Source organism: Microcebus murinus, chromosome 27 (assembly GCF_040939455.1).
Source record: "Microcebus murinus isolate Inina chromosome 27, M.murinus_Inina_mat1.0, whole genome shotgun sequence".
NCBI classification, from domain to species: Eukaryota; Metazoa; Chordata; class Mammalia; order Primates; family Cheirogaleidae; genus Microcebus; species Microcebus murinus.
In genome coordinates, this window is record NC_134130.1 from 1,503,652 (window position 1) to 1,531,637 (window position 27,986).

Consider the following 27,986-nt stretch of genomic DNA (forward strand, 5'->3'; position numbering starts at 1 on the left):
CACAAAAGCATTGACCGAGGGAAGCAGCAGCTTCCTCCCATCCTCAAGTTTCCTTCCCGCCATCCTTAAGTACCTCTCCCAGGAAATTGGCCAGTTTCTTCTTCTTGGAAGAGTTGGGGTTTTCTGTGTACGTACAGTAAGCCCTCAGCTCCACAGGGACAGGGAATCTGGTCTGTCTTGTTTGCTGTGCTCTATCTCCAGGCTTTAGAACATTGCCTGGCACATCGCTAGTGTTTAATGTATTTGGTAAACAAACACACACACATTCTGGCACCCTCTTAACTGAAGAGGCCACCTCTCCCTTCTGAACATAATAAGCTCCATCAGGACAAGGAATTTTGTTCTTTTTTTTTTTTTCCTGTTTTCTTCCCTGCTGTGCCCAGTAGGTGCACCAAAAACATTTGTTTAAGGAATGAGGGGCTCTCTTATCCTGTTGTCAAGCGCTGGTCACAAACACACACACACACACACACACACACACACACACACACACACACACACACAGGTACACAGACATCTGCTAATGAACACAGCCTTGCCGAGCCACCCCAGCGAGGGCGCGACAGCGACCTACACAGTCAGGCTAAATACTTGGGCGTCCCCAGGCTCCTAGGCAGAGGGGACAGCCCCCGAATTCTGGAGTCCTATGAAGGCAGAGACCAATCCTGTTTTTAATGCAGCGTGTGGCACACAGTAGGAACCTACGCATGTTGGGTGGACGCACAGTAGGCGCTTACGCCTCTTCACTGGGCTGACGCATAGTAGGTATGTGGCTCCTTGCTGAATACTTTTAAGAGGATCTCATGTTGTCCTGCAATTCCAGAGTCCCAGGGATGGACGCCAGTATATTTGGAATTGAAGGTAGTGTTTCAGGTTGAGGCCACCTGGCTAGAGCGCTGTGACGTCTCGGGGCTGAGTGACGCCACGCGCCCGCCGGTTCTCACGGGTGGGGGCTGGGAGGGGCAGAGCGAGAGGCGCGGGGCGGACAAAGGGGCCCTGCGCGCCGCCCCTGCCCTGCCCCGCGCGCCCCCGGCCGGCCCGCGGTCCACATCTGGAATTCATTGCAGCAGCAGCCGCCGCCGGAAAGGGGAGGAGAGGAGGGCGGGGCGAGCGGGGGGCCGAGGCGGTGGCTCTCCCCGCCCCCCGCTCCGTCCCTGGTCCCCAACCCCGGGACACAGCCGAGGCCGGCGGGCAACCCCAGCCCCAGCCGCGGCCGCCCCGGGGACGCAGACGCCAAGGCCCCTCCGGCCAGGGCAGGGACCCCGGCCGGCTTAGCCAGGTGAGCGCGCGCGGCCAGGGGGAGGCAGAAAGGGCGGTCCTTGGTCCCCTGAGGTCGCCGGGTCGGAGCTGGGGGGCCCGGCCGGGGGCTGGAGCTCGCAGGGGCGCGCACGCGCCGCCTGTGTTCCTGCCGCACGGAGCGGGTGGTCACCGTGACTTCAGGCGGGCCCCACTGACTCGGCCGTGAACCCCAAGACTGCGCTCCCCGCCTTCCCCAACGGCAGGAAGTTGGCGCCGAGGAGAAGGCGGAATCCGAGCGCTTTCGGCTGGAGACTTTGGGAGACAGGGCGGTGTGCCCGGGGACCAGGGTTTGGGGGTGTGTTTGGGAGAGGGCTACAGCACCCCCAGGCTGACCCCGCTGAGCGAGGGCGAAAAGTGTCGCGGGTCCCCGAGCCTCCAAGCCAAGGGGCGAGGCCCCGGGGGAAGGCAGTAGCCCACCGCCTGCGCGGCTGACTTTCTGCCTCGGTTTCCCCAAGTTGTTCGCCTCCTCCAACCCCCCTGCGGGGGCGTGGCTTTGTTTGGGAAGGAAAAAGAACGACTGCGTGGCTCTGGCGCCTCCTTTTTCAACTCCGGCCCAGGGATGGGGCGTGGGTGAAGTCGCCCATGGCACAGACCCCCGCGTGGTCCCCAGGCCCCTGCAGAGCGTCGGGAACTCGCCCCCTCCTGTGGCACAGATTGAGTCACCCGGGGATTTCCACCCCCTCCCCCGTCTCTGCCCTTGTCAGACGCTCCGATCGCCACGCGCTGAGCCCACGGTCCCCTGCGTGGCGCGACGCCCGCACAGCACTCCCGGTGCGACTGGGATCTCCCCCCTTCCGTAGTCCTCCGAGGATCTCGAATTGGGGCTCCTGGCCGCCAGTGCCACTTGGAGATGTGGGGGTCCCCGCGCGCGTGGCGATCGCGGGACAGAGGAGGCGCGGCCCTTGCGCGAGCGAGTGTGGATACCGCACATTCCTCGGCCAGATAAGGAGGCCGAGAGTGCGGGCCGGCGCGGGGGCGGGTCCTGCAGCCGTCTCCACGGAGACGCGCCGGGCTTCGCTTGGGGGTGGCGGGGGTGGCGGGGAGGGCCGCCAGGGGGCCAGAGGTGTCTCCACCCTCCTTTGCTGTCGCTTGGGTCTGGGCTGCACTTAGGAGCCTCCGCCCTCGGGAGCCCACTGGGGTCTCGTGTGTCCCTTCGTTCGTTCATTCATTCATTCATTCATTTGCGCAGTCCACATGTTGGCTGAGCGTCCTTTGTGCCAGGCCTCCTTGCAGGGGCTGAGAATGAACCCCATCCGCACTTGCATTCTACTGTGACAACTTCCCTTAGTGGCAAGTGCTGCGAAGACAATAAAAGAAGATGCTGTCACAGGGCTTGGGGAAGGTCGCCACTGCAGATGGGTGGTCCGAGGAGGCCCCTCTGGGGAAGTGACCTATAAATGGAAACCTGAAAGATGGGGAGACAGTCATTTAAGGATTTGGGGGACCGGTGTGCCAAGGGTAGGAGTGGCCCACAGGAGGCTGGTGTGGTTGGAGGGGCTGGCTCCAGGGAGACTGGGAGCCGGCTGCATAGCCAGGGGCCATGCCACTGGGGCCATAGATAGCTATGGAAGAATATTGAGGACCGGTGTGACATATTGTAAGTTTAAAAGCTCCCCCTGGCAGCTTGGTGGAGAATAGGAATAGCAGTGTAAGGTGGTGGTGGTGGGGGGGGGGGTGTCCCGTTGGGAGGAGGACTAAATGTGGGGAGGTGGCTGCCCTATGGCAAGGGGCATGGGATCACTGGGTGACCAGGCGGAACTGTCACCACAGGATCTGCCTCTCTGTAACTGGGAGGAGGTGGAGAGGAGCCTGGGAGCCGCTGAGCCCTCCTCCAGCCTTCCCCTCGCCTAATCTCCAGCCCAACAGTCCTCCCAGTCTATCTCTCTTCCCTTCCCTCCCTGCCCCGTCACTTGTCCTTATTGTTCCCTTTCAGGCCTGGACATTCGGTCTCCCGTTCTGAGCCCAGTGGCATCTTCTGGACTCTCTGAGGGGCAGTCAGGACTGCTTCGGTGAAGGTGACTAGGAGACAGGCTCTGTGTCCCCCCCTGAACCTGGGAGGCTGACGTGGGGGAGAGGAAGCCACCAGGCCTCCCTCCGTCTAGGGGGTGACCCTTCTGCCAGCTCCAACCTGCCCTGCTTCCTCTTTCTGGGAAGCCAAAGCCGCCTAAGCTCCTGCCTCGACAAAGTCCCACTGGGGAAGAGGAGACTTGGATATAGCGTGGGCCTCAGTTTCCCTTTCTTTAGGGGAGCTGCTTCTCTCTCGCTCTTTCTTGCAGTTGCAGAAAGTGGACTGCAGCGGCCCCAGTCTTTTCCCCGGGGAGGAAGGCCGACTTTTTAGTTAGTCCCGCGAGGATAGAGGGCTGAACGCTAATTCTCCAGGAAGCCGCAGTAAATCTTTCTCCTCGGGAGCGGCGGAGGGGGCGGCCGCGAGACACACCCTGGGCTTCTTGCCCACCAGCGAGTGTGCTTCCCAGGCCTGCCAAGGGACCTCGAGTCTCAATTATGAAGCCCAGGAGGGGCCCGGCAGGCCCCGGGCAGCCTGGGGGCGTCTGGTCAGGGTGACCCGGCGGTCAGGCCGCGGTTCCGACTCCCCCAGGGACGTCCACACAGCATTAACTCTCCTTGGACAGCGCTGAGGTCCGGTCGCCCGTTCGGCAGGGCTAGCTGTAAGAGCGCCCCTAACTGGGCCAATCAGAGGCCGAGCATGGAACGTCAGGCCAATAGACAAATCGCTCCGTGCCCTGGGATTGAAAATGAGCCAATCAGGGCGCGGGCTGTTTCCGGTCCGACGGCCGGTCTGCGGAGGCCAGTTGGCCGGGGCCAAGTCGGCCGGGGACCGGCTGCAGCGGGCAGAGGGCATCAGGGCGCCTGGGGCTCCGTCCAGCGAGGGAACAAGGGGCCTCTGTGTGGCGATTGGGCGGGGCGGCCGTCCCTCAGAGAAACGCACAAATGCACAAGCCCTTGTCTGTTCCCAAACTAGGACGGATGTCCCTCCGCCTTGGGGGAGCAGCTGCCTCGAAGTCCGGCCGTGGGCCCCGGATGCCCCTCCGAGGGGACAGCCGGGGACTGAGACGGCTGGGCGACCCTGGAAGCCCCCCGTCACTCCTAAGCTCACTAGGAACCGGCCTAACCAGACTTTTCTGGAACGGTGCACGCAGTCCTTGCCAAGCGTGTTTCTAGAGACCTGGGGCGGACTCTCCCTGCACCACCCCCTCCGTTTGGCTAAGGGCTGCAGCTTCCTCCCTGCTCCCCTCCTGAAAGGCAGATACTGCACTGGCTCTTCTGAGACACCCCCCCCCAACTCTGCCCCCAAGCTGGGGGAAGGCCAGGGCGTCTGCCTCTCATCCTCTCTCTCATCCTCCTCTTCCCACCCCCTTCCCCCACGGCTCAGTGTTCCTTGAGAGGGGGGTGACTCAGGCTTTCATGGAAACAAATGCCTCCCCCCAGTGGGGCTTCACGCCCCCTCACCGCTCACATGACTTGAGCGCAGCTGCCCCAGCCTCCCAGCCGGGTCTCCGCCATCACAACTCCCCCCACCCAGCCTTCCCCACACCGGATGTGACTAGGGAGAGAGGACTCCACCCTGTGTGTTCCAGGGGCCTCACATCTGGATTTCATCCTGGCCGGGGAGGGGGTGCCAGCGCCCTGCCCACCCCCCTGGGACCCTGTGTCCCAGGGCCAAGATAGATGGTGCTGATGGGAACAAGCTGTCCCCTGGTTGGCTTGGCCAGGATCCCCCCTCCCCTCCCAAAAGATTGTGTAGGGGGCCACCAAATCCAAAGCCGAGTGTGTGTGTGTGTGTGTGTGAGTGTGTGTGCGCGTGGGGCGGGAAGGGGGAGCTGATAACATTAGCTAATATTTGTTGAGTGCTTATTATGTGCTAAGTGTGGCTGTTGCATCATTTAAAAGGATTTTCCTAACAGCCATATGCAGTGGGCTTTCTTCTCCCCATTGCAAAGATGGGGACGTTGAGGCTAAGAGGCCGAGAGAGTGTTGGGTGACTTGTCCAGCGTGTCACAGTTGGAATGGGAGCCAACTCTGATTGCCTCCAAGGCCTGTGTCCTTGAAGATGCTGTGACCTCCGGGGTGTTTAAACCTCAGGGCCGCCCTGGTGTCTCCCCAAGACCTTATCTTGGGAGCACCCAAGGCCTCAAGGCTTAGACCCAGCCTGAAATCCGGGGCAGTGGGTGGTAATGAGCAGGGGATGGTGCTATCAGCGGTGAGAATCTCCCTGACCCAGGTCAGCAGACGGCATGAAGCCCAAGGCTCCTGTGTGTTTGGAAAAATAGACAAGCCAAACCTTCCAGCCCCTACCCAAGGTAGATGGGCAGGGTTTCTGGAAGTCCACATTATATGCCTCATGCCATTTGGGGGAAGCTTCTGTCCCTTTGAAAGAGAGTGTAGCTACTTGGAAGGCCGAGGCAGAAGATTGCTTGAGGCCAGAAGTTCAAGACCAGCCTGGGCAACATGGCAAGACCTCATCTCTACAAAATACAGAAAAATTAGCTGGGTGTGGTGGCGCCTGCCTGTAGTCCCAGCTACTTGGGAGGCTGAGGTGGGAGGATTGCTTGAGCCCAGGAGTTTGAGATTGCGGTGAGCTATGATCACACCACTGCACTCCAGCTTGGGCAACAGAGTGAGACCTTGTCTCTCAAAAAATAAAATTGAAAAACTAGCCAGGCGTGCTGGTGGTGCACACCTGTAGTCCCAGCTGCTGGAGAGGCTGAGGTGGGAGGATCGCTTGAGCCCAGAAGTTGGAGGCTGCAGTGACCTGTGATCGCACCACTGCACTCCAGCCTGGGTGACAGAGCGAGACCCCATCTCTAAAGAAATAAAATAAAAAGAGAGTGTCACCTAGGGGTCGTAGAGACTTCAGAGCCAGTCTCTCTGGCTCTGCCACCTGCTAGCTTTGGGACTTTGGGAAAGTGAAGTGGCCTCTCTGGGTTTCCCGTCCATAAATGCAAAACCCGGAGGTGAGGATTCTGACTTCACGTGGGCATTCAGAGAGGAGCGACAGAGCTGGAATCTGAGCCTCAGCCGTCTGAGGTCAGAGCTCTCTGACCTGCTGTCTGTCTGTCTGTCTCTCTTCTCTGCAGTTCCGACAGTCCCATGGCCCCGGCCGGCCGCTGAGCTCCAACATGGGCAGCTTTTACTCGGAATACCTGAACTCCAGCAAGGTCCTGGAGCACTACACGTACACCAAAGAGACGCTGGAAACACAGGAGACACCCTCCCGGCAGGTGGCCTCGGCCTTCATCATCATCCTGTGCTGCGCCATCGTGGTGGAAAACTTGCTAGTGCTCATAGCCGTGGCACGCAACAGCAAGTTCCACTCGGCCATGTACCTGTTCCTGGGCAACCTGGCCGCCTCCGATCTCCTGGCCGGCGTGGCCTTCGTGGCCAACACCTTGCTGTCCGGCCCCGTCACGCTGGGGCTGACGCCCGTGCAGTGGTTCGCCCGGGAGGGCTCCGCCTTCATCACGCTCTCTGCCTCCGTCTTCAGCCTCCTGGCCATCGCCATCGAGAGGCACGTGGCCATCGCCAAGGTCAAGCCTTACGGCAGCGACAAGAGCTGCCGCATGCTGCTGCTCATTGGCGCCTCGTGGGTCATCTCGCTGGTTCTTGGTGGCCTGCCCATCCTTGGCTGGAACTGCCTGGGCCAGCTCGAGGCGTGTTCCACCGTCCTGCCTCTGTACGCCAAGCACTACGTGCTGTGCGTGGTGACCATCTTCTCCGTCATCCTGCTGGCCATCGTGGCCCTGTACGTCCGGATCTACTGCGTGGTCCGCTCCAGCCACGCCGAAATGGCCGGATCACAGACGCTGGCCCTGCTCAAGACGGTCACCATCGTGCTTGGCGTGTTCATCGTGTGCTGGCTGCCAGCTTTCAGCATCCTCCTCTTGGACTACGCCTGCCCCGTGCGCTCCTGCCCCGTCCTTTACAAAGCCCACTACTTCTTCGCCTTCGCCACGCTCAACTCGCTGCTCAACCCCGTCATCTACACGTGGCGCAGCCGGGACCTGCGGCGGGAGGTGCTGCGGCCGCTGCGGTGCTGGCAGCGGGCGGCAGGGGTGCAAGGGCGGCGGGGTGGCACCCCGGGCCACCACCTCCTGCCGCTGCGCAGCTCCAGCTCGCTGGAGAGGGGCACGCACATGCCCACGTCCCCCACATTCCTGGAGGGCAACACGGTGGTCTGAGGCCGCAGGGGCCGGTAGGTGGACTGGCAACCGGGCCACAGCAGGGGGCTGCGTGGAGAGGCTCCAGGTGACCTCAGACAGGGGCAAGGGGCTGCCACGACAAATGCCCCGCCCCCCCCAGACCCGGATGACATCGCAAGCATTTCACACCCTGCGTGGCCAGCTGGGGCGCTGCCTGGTCTGGTCCCAGTGCTGCAGTGGGGTCCTGGGGTCAGTGCAGTGCCCAGTGTGACCCCTTTAGAACTGGATCGTGGGGACACTGGGGGGGGCACCCATAAAGGGTGAGGTGACAGCAGGCGTGCACTCAAGGGGGGAACTCAGGGCAGGACCACTTTACCACGCGGTTCAAAGGATTCCAACATTTTCCTGTCGGACCCCCAACCCTGCACCAAAGTCCCCTCTCTGAATCTATCCTCCCATGCCACCTTCTCTGGACAAGCTCAGGCCACTTCTTTGGAACCACTGTCGGGAAGAGCTCGAGGCCCCTCTAGGGCCTCAATCCACAGCTTCCCTAAATTTCACCAGCTGCCACTTGGGCGACTTCTTCCCTTTCCTCTGAGTCCACGAGATGCCCGGAAATCTCGGGGTGGAGGTGGCGAGGGGAGGGGGCTGAACCCATCCCCGGAGCTCAGACCTCATTGGTCAGTTGCACTATTGGGGGCATAGACGAATAATAACCAAAGGCGGGAAATACCAGTTTGGGCGAAGCTGCTTCTCCTGGTGTGGGGCAGGGTGGGACTTGAGAAAATCCTGGGGGAAATGTTTGCACAGGATCCCTGCCTTCCAAATGCCACCCCCACCAGCCGTCCCCTCCTCCGCACCTGCAGCCCCAGCCAAGGTCCCAGGTCTCTGAAGGCAGGGCAGCCCTGAGTCCCCTATGCCTTCTTTCAAGTTATATTGAATGGGGGGGGTGGCCAAGGACATATCTGAGGGTGCTGTCCCCTAACCTCCCCCGGAAGGACTTTATGAAATCCTGTGGATAGACGGAAGGGATTTTGCGGTACGAACATATATTTATGTGTGTCTGTGTGTGTGCACATACGTGACGTCTGTGACCCCTCTCCCGATCACGTATCCCCCCGAATGGATGCTGTTCTGTCTCCTCTTGTCCGTGTTGAAGCTGCCAAAGGAAGGTTCTGGCGCTGCCCAGACCCTGATTGCTGACTCATCCGCCCCCTGAGAGCTGGGGTGCAGCTCACACTGGGGACGGAAACCTCACGCCTGCCTGCCTCCAAGCAATTTCTTGTGAATGCAAAGGCTGGGGGAAGGGGTCTTTGGGGGGCAAGGAGCCAGTCAGGGGCTTGTCTCCCCGACACACAGCTCCCCAGACCCCTCCTCATGCCTGCGACTCAGATGTAGGCCAATAAACAGTTCAATCTCTCTTTTGGCGGTTGTGTCTTTTCAGGCTTCAGGGAGCAATGCCTGCCATTAGTGTCCCACCGCTGGGCTGGATGGGGCAGGGGCGGTGGTGGCTGCTGCCTGGGCATGTCATCCTTTGCCAGCCTTCCCATCCCACGCCCCCCACCCTTAGCCCGGCTCCAGCCCGCATGCCAGGATCTCAGTGGTTTCTGAGAAAACAGGGATCAAGAGAGATTTTTTTCCCCCTAGGCAGCTGTCTGGCCCCTCCTAGGCATTAATGAGGTCTGGAGCCTCCCTGCTTTGCTTCAGAGAGGCAGCCTGGCAGGTGGTAGGGGGCCCCTTCTCCATCCCAATGACACGTGCCTGTCAGGGAGCTGGAGAAGTGGTTTTGGGGGTGCAACAGACCCAGATACCCCTTTGGGGCTCAGTATTTCCCCAAAGTAATGTCTGACCTTCATCAAGCACTTTCTAGGCAGGAAGACTTGACTCCTTAGGAGGCAGTAGTTATGATAAGCTCTTACGGAGGTGTGGGTTCAGAGAAGTTAAGTGATTTGCCCAGGGTCACACAGCACTAGTGGACTCAGTGCCTGCCTGAATTTGAACCCAGACAGGCTGACTCCAGACCACTCCTGCTCCTCCACTGGGCTAGAGAGAGAGGCCCCTCAGCCCCCTCTTTGCCATAGAAGGACAGCCTCAAGCCTTACCGAGAACCAGACGCCATGTGGCTGGGGGATGGGTCCCTAGCTGGGCTCCCAGGTGACAGCCTCCTCCTTCCTCAGGAGCCAGAGAGCCCAGGGACTCCTTTGAAGACACAGGTCTGGAGCTTTGATTAGGGGGAGGGTCCCAGGCCCCCAAGCTGGAGAATTGAACGCTAGGACAGCGGAAGGGGAGGAGGCAGACAGGGACGGACAGCCTGCAAACCCCATTGGGATTCCCCTTTCTAGCAGTTGAGAAACAGCCTCTGGAAACCTGAGCCCTAGATGGGATGGGATGGGCAGGGGAGGGGAGGGGAGGGGAGGGGAATGGGGGAGAGGCACAGGCAAGGCCAAAGTCAATAGATTTCCCTGAAATAGCCACGTGCTCCCTCCATTTCCTTTCTCAGGCCTCTGCTCAAGTGCCACCTCCTCATAGAGGACCTCCCTGACCACCTTCTTGCCCCCAACCTGCTTCCCACCTGGCAGCATGTTAGATATCTCGCCACCATTAAAATACGAACACCAGGCCGGGCGCGGTGGCTCACGCCTGTAATCCTAGCACTCTGGAAGGCCCAGGCGGGCGGATTGCTCGAGGTCAGGAGTTCGAAACCAGCCTGAGCAAGAGCGAGACCCTGTCACTACTATAAATAGAGAGAAATTAATTGGACAACTAATATATATAGAAAAAAAATGAGCCGGGCATGGTGGCGCATGCCTGTAGTTTCAGCTACTTCAGTGCAGGAGGATCGCTGAGCCCAGGAGTTTGAGGTTGGTGTGAGCTAGGCTGACGCCACGGCACTCACTCTAGCCTGGGCAACAAAGCGAGACTGTCTCAAAAAAAAAAAAAATACAAACACCTTGAAGATAGGACTGTACCTGTCTTATTCACCAACCTGTCTCTAGCATCTTAAAGAGTATGTGGCAGGTTCTCACCTCAGGGCCTTTGCATATGGTATTCCCTCTGCCTGGAATGCTCACACATAGTAGGTGCTCAATTAAAATGAAGCAAGGGTCAGGCACAGTGGCTCCTGTCTGTAATCCTAGCACTCTGGGAGGCTGAGGTGGAAGGATTGCTGGAGGTCAGGAGTTCGAGACCAGCCTGAGCAAGAGTGAGACCCCATCTCTACTGAAAATAGAAAAATTAGCTGGGCATGGTGGCACATACCTCTAGTCCCAGCTACTCAGGAGGCTGAGGCAGGAGGATCGCTTGAACCCAGGTGTTAGAGGTTGCAGTGAGCTATGATGACACCACTGCACTCTAGCTGGGGTGACAGAGCAAGACCCTGTCTCAAAAAAAAAAAAAAAAAAAAAGAAGCAACACCAAATGATGGTTACTTCAGTGAGTGATAAGTGCTAGGAAGAAAATGAAACAGGCCGGGCACAGTGGCTCATGCCTGTAATCCTAGCACTCTGGGAGGCTGAGGCGGGTGGATTGCTCCAGGTCAGGAGTTTGAAACCAGCCTGCCTGAGCAAGAGCGAGACCTCGTCTGAGGCGGGTGGATTGCCCCGTCTCTACTATAAATAGAAAGAAATTAATTGGCCAACTAAAAACATAGAAAAAATTAGCCAGGCATGGTGGCACATGCCCGTAGTCCCAGCTACTCAGGAGGCTGAGGCAGGAGGATCGCTTGAGCCCAGGAGTTGGAGGTTGCTGTGAGCTAGGCTGATGCCACGGCACTCTAGCCCGAGCAACAGAGTGAGACACTGACTCAGGAAAAAAAAAAAAAAAGAAAGAAAGAAAGAAACAGAAACAGCAATAGTTTTGAGTATCAGTGATATTTTCAGTGGTGAAGCCAGAGAAAATCTCTGGAACAGGTCACACCCCACATTCATTGAGTAGGCCTTTGGGGACATAACTAATGTTTTTCTGTTTGTGTATGTATTGCGTATTTTTTTTTTTTTGAGACAGGGTCTCACTCTGTTGCCCAGGCTGGAGCGCAGTGGCATCATCATAGTTCACTGTAACCTCTAACTCCTGGGCTCAAGTGATCCTCCTACCTTGGCCTCCTAAGTAGCTGGGACTATAGGCATGCACCACCATGCCTGGAGCTAATTTTGCTTATTTTTTGTAGAGATGGGGGTCTCACTGTGTTGCCCAGGCTGATCTCAAACTCCCGGCATCAAGTGATCCTCCCGCTTTGGCCTCCCAAAATACTGGGATGACAGGTGTGAGCCACTGTGCCTGGCTAATTATAATAATAGTAAACTCTGCTTAATGTGTGCTGGGTGAAGTAACTTACACACTTAGGAACTCATAGAATTCTCACAACAACCCTATAGATAGGTACCATTACTGACTCTTTGACAAATATGGAAACTGAGGCAGATAGAGGTCTAGTAACCCATCTAAGGTCAAATGGCACGTGAATGAAGAGGCCAAGATTTGAAGCCAGGCAGTCCTTGGAGACTGCAGTCACGTCTGATCTTCCTCAATATCCCAGTCTGAAGATCCAGTTCAGTCTTGGAGCCCAACCTTCACACTGTTGTGAAACCATCACTAGTATCTCTTTCTAGAACTTCTGCATCATCCCAAACAGAAAATGTCCCCATTAAACACTAATTCTGGCCAGTCATGGTGGCCTGTCATCCTAGCACTCTGGGAGGCCGAGGCGGGTGGATTGCTCAAGCTCAGGAGTTCAAAACCAGCCTAAGCAAGATGGAGACCCTGTCTCTACTATAAATAGAAATTAATTGGACAACTAATATACATAGAAAAAATGAGCCGGGCATGGTGGCGCATGCCTGTAGTCCCAGCTACTCGCCCAGGAGTTTGAGGTTGCTGTGAGCGAGGCTGATGCCAGGGCACTCACTGTAGCCTGGGCAACAAAACAAGACTCTGTCTCCAAAAAACAAAATACAGATTCTCAAGTTCTGTAGTCAGAAATGCTTACTACGAAGATCTGGAATGACCCCAGAAATGTGTGTTTCTCACCAAACATCCCCCAGGAATTAAAAAATGCATGGTCCTCCAACAGAATTATCCTTAAGACTAACTTAAAAAAAAAAAAAAAAAAAGAAGAGAGAAAAATAAAATTAAAAAAAGAAAAAGAAAAAATAAAAAAAATGCATGGTCCTTGGACCATATTCTGAGAAACATTCTAGACTCCATAAGCCAGAACAGTTCTGTCCATTAGCACTTGAAATGTGCTGATATGAGGCAGGAACTGAATTTTAAATTTTATTTAATTTTAATTAAGTTCCATTTAAATAGCCACATGTGGACATTGGCTGCAATACTGGACAGGACAATTCTAGGTTCTATCTCCTGGTTTCTGCAGCCTCTGAGCAACTGGACTCTTTTGGTAGTATGCTACTATCTCAACAAAACACTTTTTTCTATTTTGGGGTGGATTTTTGCTAGGTTGCTCAGGCTGGAGTGCAATGGCTATTCTCAGGCATGATAATAGCTCACTGCAGCCTCGAACTCCTGGGCTCAAGCAATCCTACTGCCTCAACCTCCCCAGTAGTTGGGATTACAGGTATGCACCACCATACCCAGCTACAAAAATTCTTAATCCATACCATGATTATTATTATTATTATCAATGACTTTGTAACTCTCACATATCACTCCATGAATTTTGGAATATTTCTTTTTTTTTTTTTTTGAGACAGAGTCTCACTTTCTTGCCCGGCTAGAGTGCCGTGGAATCAGCCTAGCTCACAGCAACCTCAAAGTCCCAGGTTCAAGCCATCCTTCTGCCTCAGCCTCCCGAGTAGCTAGGACTACAGGCATAAGACACCATGGCCGGCTAATTTTTCTATTTTTGGTAGACACAGGGTCTCGCTCTTGCTCAAGTTGGTCTCGAATCCCCGACCTTGATTGATCTGCCCTACTCAGCCTCCCAGAGTGCTTAGATTACACGTGTTGAGCCATCGTGCCCGGCCTGCAATATTTCTTTCAATAATAATATCAAGGGCCGGGCATGGTGGCTCACGCCTGTAATCCTAGCACTCTGGGAGGCTAAGGCAGGTGGATCGCTCAAGGTCAGGAGTTTGAAACCAGCCTGAGCAAGAGCGAGACCCCGTCTCTACTAAAAATAGAAAGAAATTAATTGGCCAACTAAAAATATATAGAAAAAATTAGCCGGGCATAGTGGCGCATACCTGTAGTCTCAGCTACTCGGGAGGCTGAGGCAGGAGGATTGTTTGAGCTTGGGAGTTTGAGGTTGCTGTGAGCTAGGCTGACGCCACAACACTCTAGCCAGGGCAAGAGAGTGAGATTCTGACTCAAATAATAATAATAATATCAAGATTAGACTCAGCTGCAAATGACAATGAACACAATATATTAGTGACTTAAATGAGAGAGAAATCGATTCTCTCTCACATAAAAGTCTTCTGGTGAAATTGGTCTGGGGCAGGAAGAATGGATACCCACTTCCCAATAGCCCAGCTTCCTGTCCATGCTTGCATCCATCCATGTAAACACTGAGTTTTCTAAGAACAAGGCATCTTTTGACATAACCTCAGTAAAATTATCGAAAGCAGGAAATCCGCAAACCTTAATCAGATTTCACCAATTGTCCCATCGGTGACCTTTACAGGGGAAGAAAATCCTGAAAATTTCAGATCACTTGTTCCTTCTTGTTGTCTTTTTTTTTTTTTTTTTTTTTTTTAAGAGACAGGGGCAGGGGTCTTGCTCTGTGGCCCAGGGTGCAGTAGAACTCCCGGCCTCAAGCGATCTGCCAGCCTCAGCCTCCTGAGTCGCTGGGATGACAGGCACCCATCCCTCCAACTCCCCCTGCCCGGCGGTAGCCATCTTTTTAATCTCTTCCAGTTGGAACAGTTTCTGAGCCTTTCTTGTCTTTCGTGACCTTGACATTTTTCTTACTTTTTTTTTGAGACAGAGTCTCGCTTTGTTGCCCAGGCTAGAGTGAGTGCCGTGGCATCAGCCTAGCTCACAGCAACCTCAGACTCCTGGGCTCAAGCGATCCTCCTGCCTCAGCCTCCCGAGTAGCTGGGACTACAGGCATGCGCCACCATGCCCGGCTAATTTTTTCTATATATATTAGTTGGCCAATTAATTTCTTTCTATTTATAGTAGAGACAGGGTCTCGCTCTTGCTCAGGCTGGTTTCGAACTCCTGACCTTGAGCAATCCGCCCGCCTGGGCCTTCCAGAGTGCTAGGATTGCAAGCGTGAGCCACCGAGTCTGGCCATGACCTTGACGTTTTTGAAAAATATAGGTCAGTTATCGCATAGAACGTCCTGCAACTTGGGTTTGTCTGGTGTTTCCTCATGATTAGGTTCAGGTGGTGCATATTGGGCAGGAAGACCCCAACCTGCTGTCATTTAGTCCCATCACTGGCCATGTTAATTTTGGTCACTTGGCTAAGGTGGTGTCTGCCACGTGTCCCACTTTAAAGTTACCACTTCACTCGCTCTGGGCAGCCAGCCCGCATCGTGCGTCTTCCCGATGTCGCGCCCCTCTGCGGATTGCAATGGAAGAGGAGATCGCCACGCTGGTCGTGGACAATGGCTCCAGCATGTGCAAAGCTGGCTTTGCAGGGGACAACGCCCCCGAGCCGTGTTTCCCTCCGTCGTCGGGCACCCCTGCCACCAGGGCGTGACGGTGGACGTGGGCCAGACGGACTTGTGCGTGGGCAGGAGGCCCGGAGCAAGTGCGGCATCCTGACGTACCCCATGGAGCGTGGCATGAATGGTCACCAACTGGGACGACACGGAGACTTGGCACCACACTTTCTACAACAACCTGCAGGTGGCCCCTGAGGAGCACCCGGTGCTGCTCACAGAGGCCCGTCTGAACCCCAAGGCCGAAAGAGAGAAGACGCCCCAGATCATGTTTGAGACCTTCAACACTCTGGCCACGTACGTGGCCATCCAGGCCGTGCTGTCCCTGTACCCCTCTGGGCGCACCACTGGCATTGTCACGGACCCTGGAGGCGGGATCACCCACACGGTGCCCATCTACGAACGTCACGCTCTCCCCAGCGCCACCCTGCCTCTGCACCTGGCTGGAGACCCTCAAGGAGCTCGGTGACAGCTTCACCGCCACAGCCGAGCGGGACATAGTGCGCGACATCAAGGAGAAGCTGTGCTGTGTCACGCTGGACTTCGAGCAGGAGATGGCCACTGCCGAGTCCGCTCACTCCTTGGAGAAGAGCCGTGAGCTGGCCGACGGCCAGGTGGTCACCATTGGCGACGAGCGGTTCCAGTGTCCAGAGGCGCTCTTCCAGCCCTCCTTCCTCGGCACGGAGTCCTGCGGCATCCACGAGGTGACCTCCCACTCCATCAAGACGTGTGACGTGGACATCCACGAGGACCCGTATGCCAACCTGGCGCTGTCCGGTGGCACCACTATGTCCCCGGACCTCGCCGGGACAGGATGTGGAAGGAGGTCACCGCCGCTGCCCCTGAGCGCACCTGCTCGGGGTGGGTCGGCGGCTCCGTCCTGGCCTCGCTGTCCACCTCCCAGATGTTTATCGGTGAGCAGGAGCGCCACCAGTCCGGGTCCCCCATCGGCCACCGCAAATGCTCCTGCATGGACCGTGAGCAGATGTATCTCGTGACAGCTCTGGATCGTAGAACTTGTTGCTCATTTTGACCTTTTATTCAAGTTTGTTGTTCCCTTGATTGCTTAATACCCTGCACGTATCTTTGATTTGAACCCTTAAGGCCTGTGGCTCAGTCAGTCACCTGGTGGCTGAGGTGATATAACATGCTTGGAAGAAAAGTCTGTGACCTGGTGAGTCTATGAGGCCACCAGCCTTGGTCTGTGCAGGGCATTAGTGCGTCAGAGCTGACCATTCCCAGATAGGACCAAACTCGGATCTTTTCTTTTGCCCCAAATTCCTTTTCCTAAGGGGCTTGATGAGTCAGGCTCACAAAGGGTAAAATCTCACTAGACAGGTTTTGTCAACCAAATAGAGCGTGCTTCACTTCCCAACCTGATTCTGGTATAGCATTAGCATCACCTGAAAGATAGAAAGTCCCCCCACCCCCCATCTTAACTCAAGCATCCTAGCAGATCCTTAATCTTAATTTGAAAGAGCCTCCTGCCTGGACCTCCCAGAGTGCTCACACCTTTACTTTAAATTAAACATTTCCTTTCTGGTCTTTTAGATAAAGTCAACTCTCTCAGCCAATTGTCAGCCAAAGAATCTTCAAAGCCATCTCTAACCTGTAAGCCCAGGCCCTTTGAGACATCCCACCTTTTTGGGCCAAACCAATGTACGCCTTCCATGTATTGATTCATGACTTTACCTGTAACCCCTGTCTCCCTGGAATGTATAAAACCAAACTGCAACCCAGCCACAGGGAGTCCACTTGCTCAGTGCTTCTTGGGAGTGAAGAGGGAGGGCCATGGTCCTCAAATTTGGCTCAGAATAAACCTCTCTTAAATATTTCAGAGTCTGGATTTTTCTGTCCACACAGGAATTCTCTAGAGGCCGGCAGGAGTTCCTGAATCAGTTGTCATTTCCTCAGTCTAGCAGGGTTGGAAGAGTCCAAGCCTAAGGAGCCAGTTTTCCTGTCTTACCTAATGTTTTCCTTTGGTAACACCACGCTGGTGACTTGGCTCGAGTTGGAAGCAGTTTGCAATTACGCCTGCAAATGTCTTCATCCTTTTAATCTATGTAAGGTTTTTGGATGCAATTCTCAATTCTTTAAGAGATGACAAATTTTGGTTTTCAACTGTTACGTGACAGCATTAGGCCCCAGAACACGTCATTGCGTGAGGAAAAATAAACTGCTGTAGTAAATTGAAAAAAATTAAAAAAAATAAAGTGACTACTTCCCCCTTTGTAATTATTAAGCATCTTCAGGACTTTGACACTTTCTAAAATACAATCTCTAAAAGATAGCAACAGTTAAAAAAATTAACCACGGGCTGGGCGCGGTGGCTCAAGCCTGTAATCCGAGGCGGGTGGATTGCTCAAGGTCAGGAGTTCGAAACTAGCCTGAACAAGAGCGAGACCCGTCTCTACTATAAATAGAAAGAAATTAATTGGACAACTAATATATATAGAAAAAATTAGCCGGGCATGGTGGCGCATGCCTGTAGTCCCAGCTACTCGGGAGGCTGAGGCAGGAGGATCGCTTGAGCCCAGGAGTTGGAGGTTGCTGTGAGCTAGGCTGACGCCATGGCACTCACTCTAGCCTGGGCAACAAAGCGAGACTCTGTCTCACACACACAAAAAAAATTAACCACAATAACTTCATCATACTTATCGAAAATATCAATTATAGTTCAAAGATCCTCATCTGTCTCAGTTTCCTTTTTTTTTTTTTTGAGACAGAGTCTCACTCTGTTGCCTGGGCTAGAGTGAGTGCCTTGGCATCAGCCTAGCTCACAGCAACCTCACATTCCCGGGCTCAAGCAATCCTCCTGCTTCAGCCTCCCAAGTAGCTGGGACTACAGGCATGAGCCACCGTACCTGGCTAATTTTTTCTATATATATTTAGTATATATTAATTTCTTTCTATTTTTAGTAATTAATAATTACTTAATAATTTACTTAATAATTACTTAATAATGTAATAATTAATTGCTTTCTATTTTTAGTAGAGACGGGGTTTCACTCTTGCTCAGGCTGGTTTCGAACTCCTGACCTTCTTCTTTTTTTTTTTTTTATCGTTTCTTTTCTTTTCCTTTTTTTTTTTTTTTTTTGTAGAGACAGAGTCTCCCTCTTGCTCAGGCTGGTCTTGAACACCTGAACTCAAGTGATCCTCCCGCCTCAGCCTCCCAGAGTGCTAGGATTACAGGTGAGAGCCACGGTGCCCCACCAGTTTCCTTTTTTAACATTTGATTTGTTTGAATCAAAAGCTAAATAAGGTCTTCAAGTGTCATTTATTTAGTTAATGAATCTCCGTGAAGTATTGTTTAACACATTGGTTTCCTTTTCCTGTCGTGTTTTTGTTTTGGTAATTCATTTGTAGAAGAAACTAGGCTGCTCTCTCTTCCCTGGAGAGCTTGCCACAGTTTGGCATTGCTGGTGGCATCTCCTTACGTCATGTCACATGCTCTCCTCTTGTCCCCAGTCACATCCAGGATTCATATTTTCGAGTTCAATTCTTCCCAAGTGGGGCTAGAAAATTCTATCATGAGGACAGAATGTCTGGCTATGTTTCCCACTTACTGATAACTAAGACTGATGGGGGGGTTCAGATGTCGCCAGTGTGACCCTGCCTTTGTAAATTCCCTTTGACTTTTTCCTCATAGTTTGCTCATCCACTGGACAACTGTTGCCTGGACTCATTCTTCCGTTGGCCATCTTGGAAGGGTTTCTAATCTGTCTCCCCACCCCCAAATTCTGAGCATTTTCCCCATTTGTCTGCAAAGCTGACGTACTTTGTCAACCTCCACGACCTTTCCTTGTCTAGGAATCATGAAATCTGTTTTTGTTTGTTTGTTTTTGTTTTTGTTTTTTTGTTTTGAGACAGAGTCTCACTCTGTTGCCCAGGCTAGAGTGAGTGCCATGGCGTCAGCCTAGCTCACAGCAACCTCAGACTCCTGGGCTCAAGCGATCCTCCTGCCTCAGCCTCCCAAGTAGCTGGGACTACAGGCATGCGCCACCACGCCCAGCTAATTTTTTCTATATATATTAGTTGGCCAATTAATTTCTTTCTATTTATAGTAGAGATGGCTAATTTTTTCTATATATATTAGTTGTCCAATTAATTTCTTTCTATTTATGGTGGAGACGGCTAATTTTTTCTATATATATTAGTTGGCCAATTAATTTCTTTCTATTTATAGTAGAGACGGGGGTCTCGCTCTTGCTCAGGCTGGTTTCAAACTCCTGACCTCGAGCAATCCGCCCGCCTCGGCCTCCCAGAGTGCTAGGATTACAGGTGTGAGCCACTGCGCCCGGCCGAATCATGAAATCTTTTAAAATAAATAAATAAATAAAGGGGAATGAAGTTGCTCAGATGTGATTCATTTTTAGTGGCGATTGTGGTGTAAGTGTTAAAAAGTGCATAGATTTGCAGAAAAATCAGATTTGCATCTCAAATCTGACAACCCGAGCAGACTGTGGGCAGGTTGCGGGACAACTCTCAGCTGGTCTCCTCATCTAGACAATGAGTATGTTAACAACCCCAAAGGTGGTGATGGTCTTGGGAGAATCCGTTGTGGGTAATTGGGGGTCATTTCTGGGAAGGAGTCTTGGCAGGTGAAATCCCTCTGGTTTCTTCCATTTAAGGCCAGGGCTGGCCTGCTCTGCATGCCTACTCACCGTGCCTGGAGACGGAGACTTTCTGTGCGGTTCAGAAGCGGACGCTGTGTGTTTTCATAGTTCATTCTTTTCCAGAAGGTGGGCGATTCCCTCAGCCTCCACCGTTGTTTGCGTCTAGGGCCTGGTGGCTTTAAGGGGCGATGGCCACGGGACCTGGCGGGCCGAAGGGGCTTGGGAAGTGCTGGGGGAAGCCAGGCAGGGTGGCAGTGGCTGGGCAAGAAGGAAGCCCAAGCTTGAAGTGGGTGAGAAAACTGGAGAGAAGGACCTTGGTGGTTTACATAAACGAAATTACACAGTATGCACTTCACGACCGGTTCCTTTTGTGCAGTGTATCGTTTTTCGGGTTCATCTGTATTTCTTTTTTCTTTTTTTGGAGACAGAGTCTCACTCTGCCACCCAGGCTATAGTGCAGTGGCATCAGCCTAGCTCACTGCAACCTCAAACTCCTGGGCTCCAGTGATCCTCCTGCCTCAGCCTCCCTAGTAGCTGGGACTATAGGCATGTGTCAACACCTGGCTAAATTTTCTATTTTTAGTAGAGATGGAGTCTCTCTCTTTTTTTTTCTTTTTTTTTTTTTTTTTTTGAGACAGAGTCTCGCTCTGTTGCCCAGGCTAGAGTGCTGTGGTGTCATCATAGCTCACAGCAACCTCAAACTCCTGGGCTCAAGCAATCCTCCTGCCTCAGCCTCCTGGGCAGCTGGGACTACAACCATGTACCACCATGCCTGGCTAATTTTTTCTATATATTTTTAGTTGTCTGATTAATTACTTTCTATTTTTGGTAGAGACGGAGTCTGGCTGTTGCTCAGGCTAGTCTCGAACTCCTGAGCTCGAGCAATCCTCCCACCTTGGCCTCCCAGAGTGCTAGGATTACAGGCGTGAGCCACCGCATCTGGCCAGGCTATACCATTTTGGACTTTTCCCGGCAACATGGAAGAGTTCTGCTCTTGCCAACACTTGAAAATTTTTTCCTTTTTTGTGCACGCGTGATGTTGTTTTGAGGTTTTGATTTGCATTTCTCTGATGACTAATGAGGTTTAGAAGCCTTCCACATGAGGCTTGGCCATCTGGACATCCTCTTTTGTGGAGTGGCTGTTCAACTCATTTGTCTACTTAATAAAAAAAGGGATTATCTGCCTTTTATTCATTTGAAAGAGTGCTCTATATATTGTAGATATGAGTCTGTTGTCAGCCACGTCTGTGGCTTGCCTTTTAGTGGTTTCTCTTGATGAACAAAAATTCACTTTAATGTAGCCCAACATGTTTTCCTTTATGGTTAATGTGCTTTGTGTCCTGTTAAAGAAACATTCACCTACCCCAAAGTCCCAAAGATGTTCTATGTTTTATTTTAAGGGCTTTCTCAATTCTACTTTTCCATTTAGATCTGCAAGATATCTAGAATTGAGTTTTGAATATGGTGTGAGGTAGGGATCAAGGTTCACTTTCTTCCATGTGGTCATTCAGTGTACCCAGCACCTTTTATTGGAAAGACCATGTTTTCCCTGTTGCTCTGCTGGTCATTTTTGCTTGTTATAAATAACATGGCCATGGGACCCAGCATTCCAAAAGAGCAAAAAGACTTTCAGAGAAATTTCTCTTTCTGTCAATATCTCCCACCCTGCTAGTGAACATTTATCTCCAGAAAGGTATCCATTTCTTGTTTCTTTCCCAAGGTTTTATTTATTTTTATTGCTAGGGATGCACAGTGTATAGCATCTCAAGGTTTTATATATATAAACAAGTAAATATACATAATTTCCCACTCTCTGGTTTTTTACATAAATGACATCACCTTATGCATTCTGTTCTATCCCTTGCATTTCTTACTGATAGGAAATAATCTTTAAGGTATTAAGTAGCAAAATATACTTTTGTGTTTTTATTATTGTAGGGTCTGTCACTGTATGAATGAAACATAATTTCTTTAGCTAATCCCCCACCAATGGAGAACTAGGTTCTTTCAGTCTTTTGCTACAGACAAAGCTGCTGGGAATAGCTGTGTTCATTTCTCATTTTGCACATGTGTGAGTGGATCTTAGGAGAAATTCTTGGAAGTAGTATAGATGAATAAAACAGTGTGTATGTTGGTAGTTTTTTTGCTAACTTTTTGTAGAGATGGGATCTTGCTATGTTGCCCAGGGTGGTCTCAAACTCCTGGGCTCAAGTGATCTTCTGCCTCAGCCTGCCAAAGTGCTGGGATTATAAGCATTAGTCACCATGTCCAACCCATTGGTAGGTTTTTGTTTTATTTTGAGACAGAGTCTCACTTTGGTCACCCCAGGTAGAATGCAATGGCATCATCATAGCTCACTGTAACCTCAAACTCCTGGGCTCAAGCAATCCTCCTGCCTCAGCCTCCTGAGTAGCTGGGACTATAGATTACACCATGATGCCCAGCTAATTGCTCTATTTTTATTAGAGACGGGGGTGGGGGGGTGGGGGGGGTCTTGCTCTTCCCAGGTTGGTCTCTTGAACTCCTGGCCTCAATTGATCCTCCCACCTCAGCCTCCCAGAGCGCTAGGATTACTGGCGTGACCATTGGTAGTTTTGATGGATATTTGTAAGCCAAGCATTCCAGGTGGGGATAACAGAGATCATACCCTCACTTGTGCAGGACTCAGTAACTCTTGATTGTGTGCCAACTACTCCTCGGTCACTTTGCTAGGCGCTGGGATAGGAGGGGGTATGATTGACATAGAAGCATCACCCCAAAATATGATCGCCAGCTGAGATAAAGGCCCTGAAAGAAGGCTGTGGTTCTAAAATCATGCACTGAAAACACCTGGTGTCGAGCTGGTGGATGTCAGGAAAGGCCCCTTAAGGAGGTAATGATTGATTGAGCCACAATAGGAAAAATAATTGGGGATTTTCGAAGCAGGAGAAGTGGGCACATGGAACGGCAGGCTTTACAGGCTAAGGGAACAGTACATGCAGAAACTTTGCAATAATTCTCTCTGGCTGCCTTGAAGCCTAGTGTCTAGAACAGCACTCGTGCATTATATTTCATGGTTTCTGTGGGCTGGGAATTTGGGAGCAGCTCACTTGCGGGGTCTCATGAGGCTATGGTCAAATGGGGCATGCAGGGTTACAGTCATCTAAAGTTTGAGCAGCACTGGAGGAGCTACGTCTAAAGTGGCGCACTCACATCATGGACAAATCGTGTTTTCTTCCCGTGGGCCTCCCCGCAGGGCTGCTTGAGCACCCTCACAAGATGGTGGCCAGCTTCCCCGAGAACAAGGTCGTGCTACCATGCCTGTCATGACCTAGGCTTGGAAGGCACTCGCCTACTCTTGGCCCCATAGATTGGCCCTGATTGAGTGTAGGAAAAGACTCCACGGAGCATGGATGCCAAGAGGCAAGGGACGCTGGGACCGTCTTGGAGGCTGGCTACCCCGCAGGTCTTAGGTAGGAAGGGGCTGGGACTGGCCGTATCGTGGCTTGGCTGGAGTGAGAAGGCGAGTGGCTGGGGTGGGCAGGGCCGGGCACCCAGGCCTTGTGTGCTGCAGTGGGGTGAAGAGTCGAGTTTACCCAAAGAGTGCTAAGCAGCCATGCAGGGGCATTCAGGGAGGTAGGGAGGAGCTGATGCGATCGGATTGGGGTTCTGAGACGCTCTGTCCAGCTGCCGTGTGAGAATAGGTAGGGCGAGGGGCCAAGTGGCAGCTCAGGAAGCAGGCTGGGCAGGCACCCAGGACAAAAGTAAGGGTGGCCAGGGTGGGGCAGGGGCCCTGGGGGGGAGGGCAGATCGGCTACCTGACTCAAGGGCTCTTTAAAAGAAGGACCTGCGGGGCTTGGCATCGAGTCACCCGTGACCCCAAACGGAGCTGTCAGCTTGCTCAAGGGCCCCGAAAGATGGAGGCGGCTCTGCCCAGCAAGTACACTCAGCAAGTACCGGGCTTGGGTTTCCCCGGATCTGATTCCGGCCTTGGGCAATTCCCTCGAGCCTGGAGAGAGAGAGCTTTTGAGGCCCTTCTGGGATGAGCGTGGTAAAGTGTCCCCATTGTATCTGAGTGTTGCTGCTGTCGCCACCTGGGCTTGGCACCGACCATGGCATCCGGGGTGACTCAGCTTCGCCCTTCTGACTGACCCTGGCTCAGGACACGTGGCCAGCCCTGCGCCCGCCCGCCCGCACGCCCGCCCGCGCTTGGTTGGAGGGACATCTGGGCCTCTCCGGGCCCCCTGGAGCACAGCCCTCCCTCCGCCTAGAGGCGGGAATGTGCCCGGGCCTGGCGCGTCTTTCTTGTGGGCGACTTGGGAACACTACTTTGGAGCCCGAGAGGCGCAGGCAGAGTGGACACCCACAAAAGCAGCACCCGGTTCCCTCTGGAGGTTCCAGTCACTCCTCTCCAGAGAGGGGCCCTTACCTAGGCTGGGGGAGGGGCCGTGTGGCGGAACCAGTCACTCCGGAGGATCCTGGCAGCTCTGTCTACCCCACCCCCACCCCACCGGCTCGGTCTGATTTCTGATATTTAGGTGAATGAAACGAAGTGACACAGGAACTGGAGACAGGAACACAGGAACTGGAGACAAACTGAGTTTCTGACCTGATCCGGTTTGGGTTTCTGCTTATCAAATGGAAGTTAAACTGTTTAGGGGAGACGGGAACTTTATTAGCCACCAACATTGCGTCTTACCTCTGAAGCAGTTGGCCACCTCCCATGTTGTATAGGTATATGGTTTTTTTTCCTTTTTTTCATTTTGAGACAGAGTCTCACTCTGTTGCCTGGGCTAGAGTGCCGTGGCATCAGCCTAGCTCACAGCAACTTCAAACTCCTGGGCTCAAGCGATCCTCCTCCCTCAGCCTCCTGAGTAGCTGGGATTACAGGCATGCACCACCATGCCCAGCTAATTTTTCTCTATCTATTTTCAGTTGCCCAATTTAATTTCTATTTAGTAGAGATGGGGTCTCGCTCTTGCTCAGGCTGGTTTCGAACTCCTGACCTTGAGTGATCCACCCACCCCAGCCTCCCAGAGTGCTAGGATTACCACCACATCTGGCTAACTTTTTTATTATAGAGATGGAGCAGGGCTCTTGCTATGTTGCCCAGGCTGGTCTCCAACTCCTGGCCTCAAGTAAACTTCCCACCTCGGCCTCTCAAAGCACTGAGATTACAGGTGCGAGCCACCGTGCCTGGTCACATCCTGTATATTAATTCAAGCAATATTTGCATTCCTCTGGTGCTTGCAGTCTGTGTGGGAATCAGTGTGCTAAGGTCTGAGGGCCAAATTTGGCCCACCATTTGTTTTATAAATAAAGTTTTATTGGAACACAGTCATACCTATTCATTTACATACTGGCTATGGCTCTTTCCTGTGCTGTGATGGTAAAGTTGAGTAGTTATAGCAAAGACTGTGTGGCTCACAAAACCTATTATCATCTGGCACTTCACAGAAAAAGTTGGCTACCCCTGCTCTGTTCTCATGGGACAAATTACGACAGTGAATACGAGAATGTGACAAGAGTAAATGCTACAAAGAAATGGGGTAATAGGATAGCATGATGGGGGGGGGGCGGCAGGGGCAGTTTAAAGGGTGGCTTCCAGGTAGTCTAGGGAAGCTTCTGTGTAGAGGAAACCTTTGAGCTGTGAGAATCTTCTAGAACATTGGTGTGGGCAGAAGTGACAACAAAGCCAAAGGTCTTGGAGCAGGTAAGAGCTTGAAAGAACAGAAGTGGGTCAACAAAGTTGGTGCCCAGTGAGAGGGATGCTGAGATGCATCAGGCAGGACCCTGTAAATGGAATACAATGCCTAGATTTTTCCAAGAGCAGCGGGAAGTTTTGGAGGCTTTTTACAAGGAAGGAGAGAATGAGGTGTTCTGATCTGGTTATTTTTGGAAAACCTTTCTGGCTGCAGCGTGGAGAAGGATCTCTGAGACACTTGGAAGGCCAGGGAGGAGGCTGCTAGAATAGTCCAGGTGAACGATGGTGGCTGGAGAGTGGATAAGCAGGGACTTGGCTTGCATTTCAGAGGAAGAAGCAGTAGAGGTTGCTCGAAGTTTGCATGGGAAAGATGGAGAGGCATGAAACACGGTGCCTGGCTTGTCGGTCTGGGCAAGTTGAAAGCAAATCAGCCCAGGGTTGGCACCAACTTGCAGGATGCCAGTTGCGTATACTTGGGTATACCGTTTCCGTGTCCCTAAGCTTGTGCCCCTCCTATAAAATGGGTAGAGCCAGGCCCTTCCTCGTAAGGCTGACAAAGCCATTGCCAAGGAAATCTACCCAGAGGATGTCCCCCAAAAATGCAGCTGCTTTCCCTTGCATGGAGACCCTTGAACAACAGCTATGTTCCTCTGTCCTCTCCCCCCAAGCCCTGTAAGCCCCCCTTTTCCCAAGGTGGGTTAGGCGCCCTCATACTGGATTCTGGCAGGTGTACTCCGGCAAGACTGTCTTCAATCTGTCACCGTCTTCCTGTCCCTCCTCCTTAGTCCAGCCCCCCCAGTGCTGTACCTGTGGCCTCCCATGATCTAGACAGCTGGCCCTCCCTGGGGTCACCATCTGGCATTCAGGCTCTGGACTAAAGACACCTGGATTCAGGGTCCCGGCTGCTCTCTGGGTCTATGATTTGGGGTAAGTGGCCTCCAAGTCAGAGTCCTGTGATAAATATTGTAGCCCATGAGAGATGGGGTCCTGAAAAGTCACTTTATGGTTGTTAGGGATTCAATCAAATAAGTCCTCTAAAGACCCTAGCATATTACAAACATCTTGGTTACAAAAAAAAAAAAAAGACCCTAGCATAGTACATAAAAATGCTGATCAAATATTAAATTCATAGTTGTCTATTTAGTTGTCTATTTTAGTGTTATTATTTTTCAGTCTTCTGGGTCCTGCCATGTGTAACTTAGTAAACAGAGGGTGTAAGGTCCACTTCTGGCCAGCCTGTGACCCCTCCCCGCCAGCTCTTGGACTGTGTGTGTGTGTGCGTGTGTATAAACACATTCACTTATAAATTTTGTATTACACATATTTTATAAAATGTAAAAATATACCATAATCTTAAACTCCTCTCTGGTGCTTTATTGTTTTTAAAGAAACTCAGCCCTATCTCATGAATAGTTTATTTTTTATAGTAAAAATATACAAAAATTTACCATCTTGACCATTTTTCAGTGCACAGTAGAGAAGTGTAACTATATGCACATTGTTTTGCAACAGATCTCTGCAACTTTCATCTTGTAAAACTGAAACTCTATACCCTCTGAACAACAACTCCCTTTTCCCTCTTTCTAGTCCTTGGTAAGATTGATTCTACTTTCTAAGATTCCAACTACTTTAGATACCTCCTATAAGTGGAATCGGGTGCTGTATCTTTCTGCGGCTGGGTTCTTTTGCTAAGCATAATGTCATCGAGATTGATTCATGTTGTAGCATGTGACGATATTTCTTTTCTTTTTTTTTTGGAGACAGTCTTGCATTGTTGCCCAGGCTAGAGTGAGTGCCGTGGCGTCAGCCTAGCTCACAGCAACCTCAAACTCCTGGGCTCGAGTGATCCCCCTGCCTCAGCCTCCTGAGTAGCTGAGACTACAGGCATGCACCACCATGCCTGGCTAATTTTTTCTATATATATTAGTTGGCCAATTAATTTCTTTCTATTTATAGTAGAGATGGGGTCTCGCTCTTGCTCAGGCTGGTTTCGAACTCCTGACCTTAAGCAATCTACCCGCCTTGGCCTCCCAGAGTAATAGGATTATAGGCGTGAGCCACCACGCCTGGCCTAATATTTCTTTTTTAATGGCTGATGCACATTCCAGTATATGTATATACCACATTTTCTTTCTGCTATTTAACTGTCAATAGACATGTGTCTTGCTTCCACCTCTCACCTATTGTGAATAATCCTGCCATGAAAATGGTAGGCAAGTATCTTTTCAAGATCCTGTTTTCAATTCTTTTTTGTATATATCTAGAAGTGGGTTTGCTGGGTCATATGATAATTCTATTTTTAATTTTTTGAGGAACTTCTACATTTTTCCCATACCATTTTATATTACCATCAACAGTGTACAAAGGTTCCAGTTTTTCGACATCACCAACATATATTATTTGATAGTGGCTAACCTAATGGGTGTGAGGTGGTATCTCATTGTGGTTTTGATTTGCTTTTTCCTGATTAGTGATGTTTAGCATGTTTTCATGTTTGTTGGTTATTTGCATGTGTTCGGGTAAGTATTCAAATCTTTGGCCCATTTTCTTAATGGGTTTTTTTTTTTTTTGTTTTGAGTGGTTGGGTTGTAGGATTTCTTCCT

The 27,986-nt window shown here is 52.0% G+C and overlaps 1 protein-coding gene and 1 pseudogene across 1 annotated transcript; both read left to right on the forward strand.

The window, feature by feature from the left end:
* The first annotated feature begins 1,125 nt into the window (after positions 1-1,125).
* On the forward strand, positions 1,126-8,878 carry S1PR2 (sphingosine-1-phosphate receptor 2). Its single transcript, XM_075998104.1, has 2 exons — positions 1,126-1,279; positions 6,396-8,878. The coding sequence occupies exon 2, from the start codon at positions 6,438-6,440 to the stop codon at positions 7,494-7,496; it is 1,059 nt and encodes a 352-aa protein (XP_075854219.1). The 5' UTR covers positions 1,126-1,279; positions 6,396-6,437; the 3' UTR covers positions 7,497-8,878.
* A 6,115-nt stretch (positions 8,879-14,993) lies between these two features.
* Positions 14,994-16,117, forward strand: LOC105885444 (actin, cytoplasmic 2-like; annotated as a pseudogene).
* The last annotated feature ends 11,869 nt before the right edge of the window (positions 16,118-27,986 follow it).

Excerpts from the sequence above, each read along its gene's own strand:
- S1PR2 (XM_075998104.1), top strand. The coding sequence starts at position 6,438 with ATGGGCAGCTTTTACTCGGAATACCTGAACTCCAGCAAGGTCCTGGAG.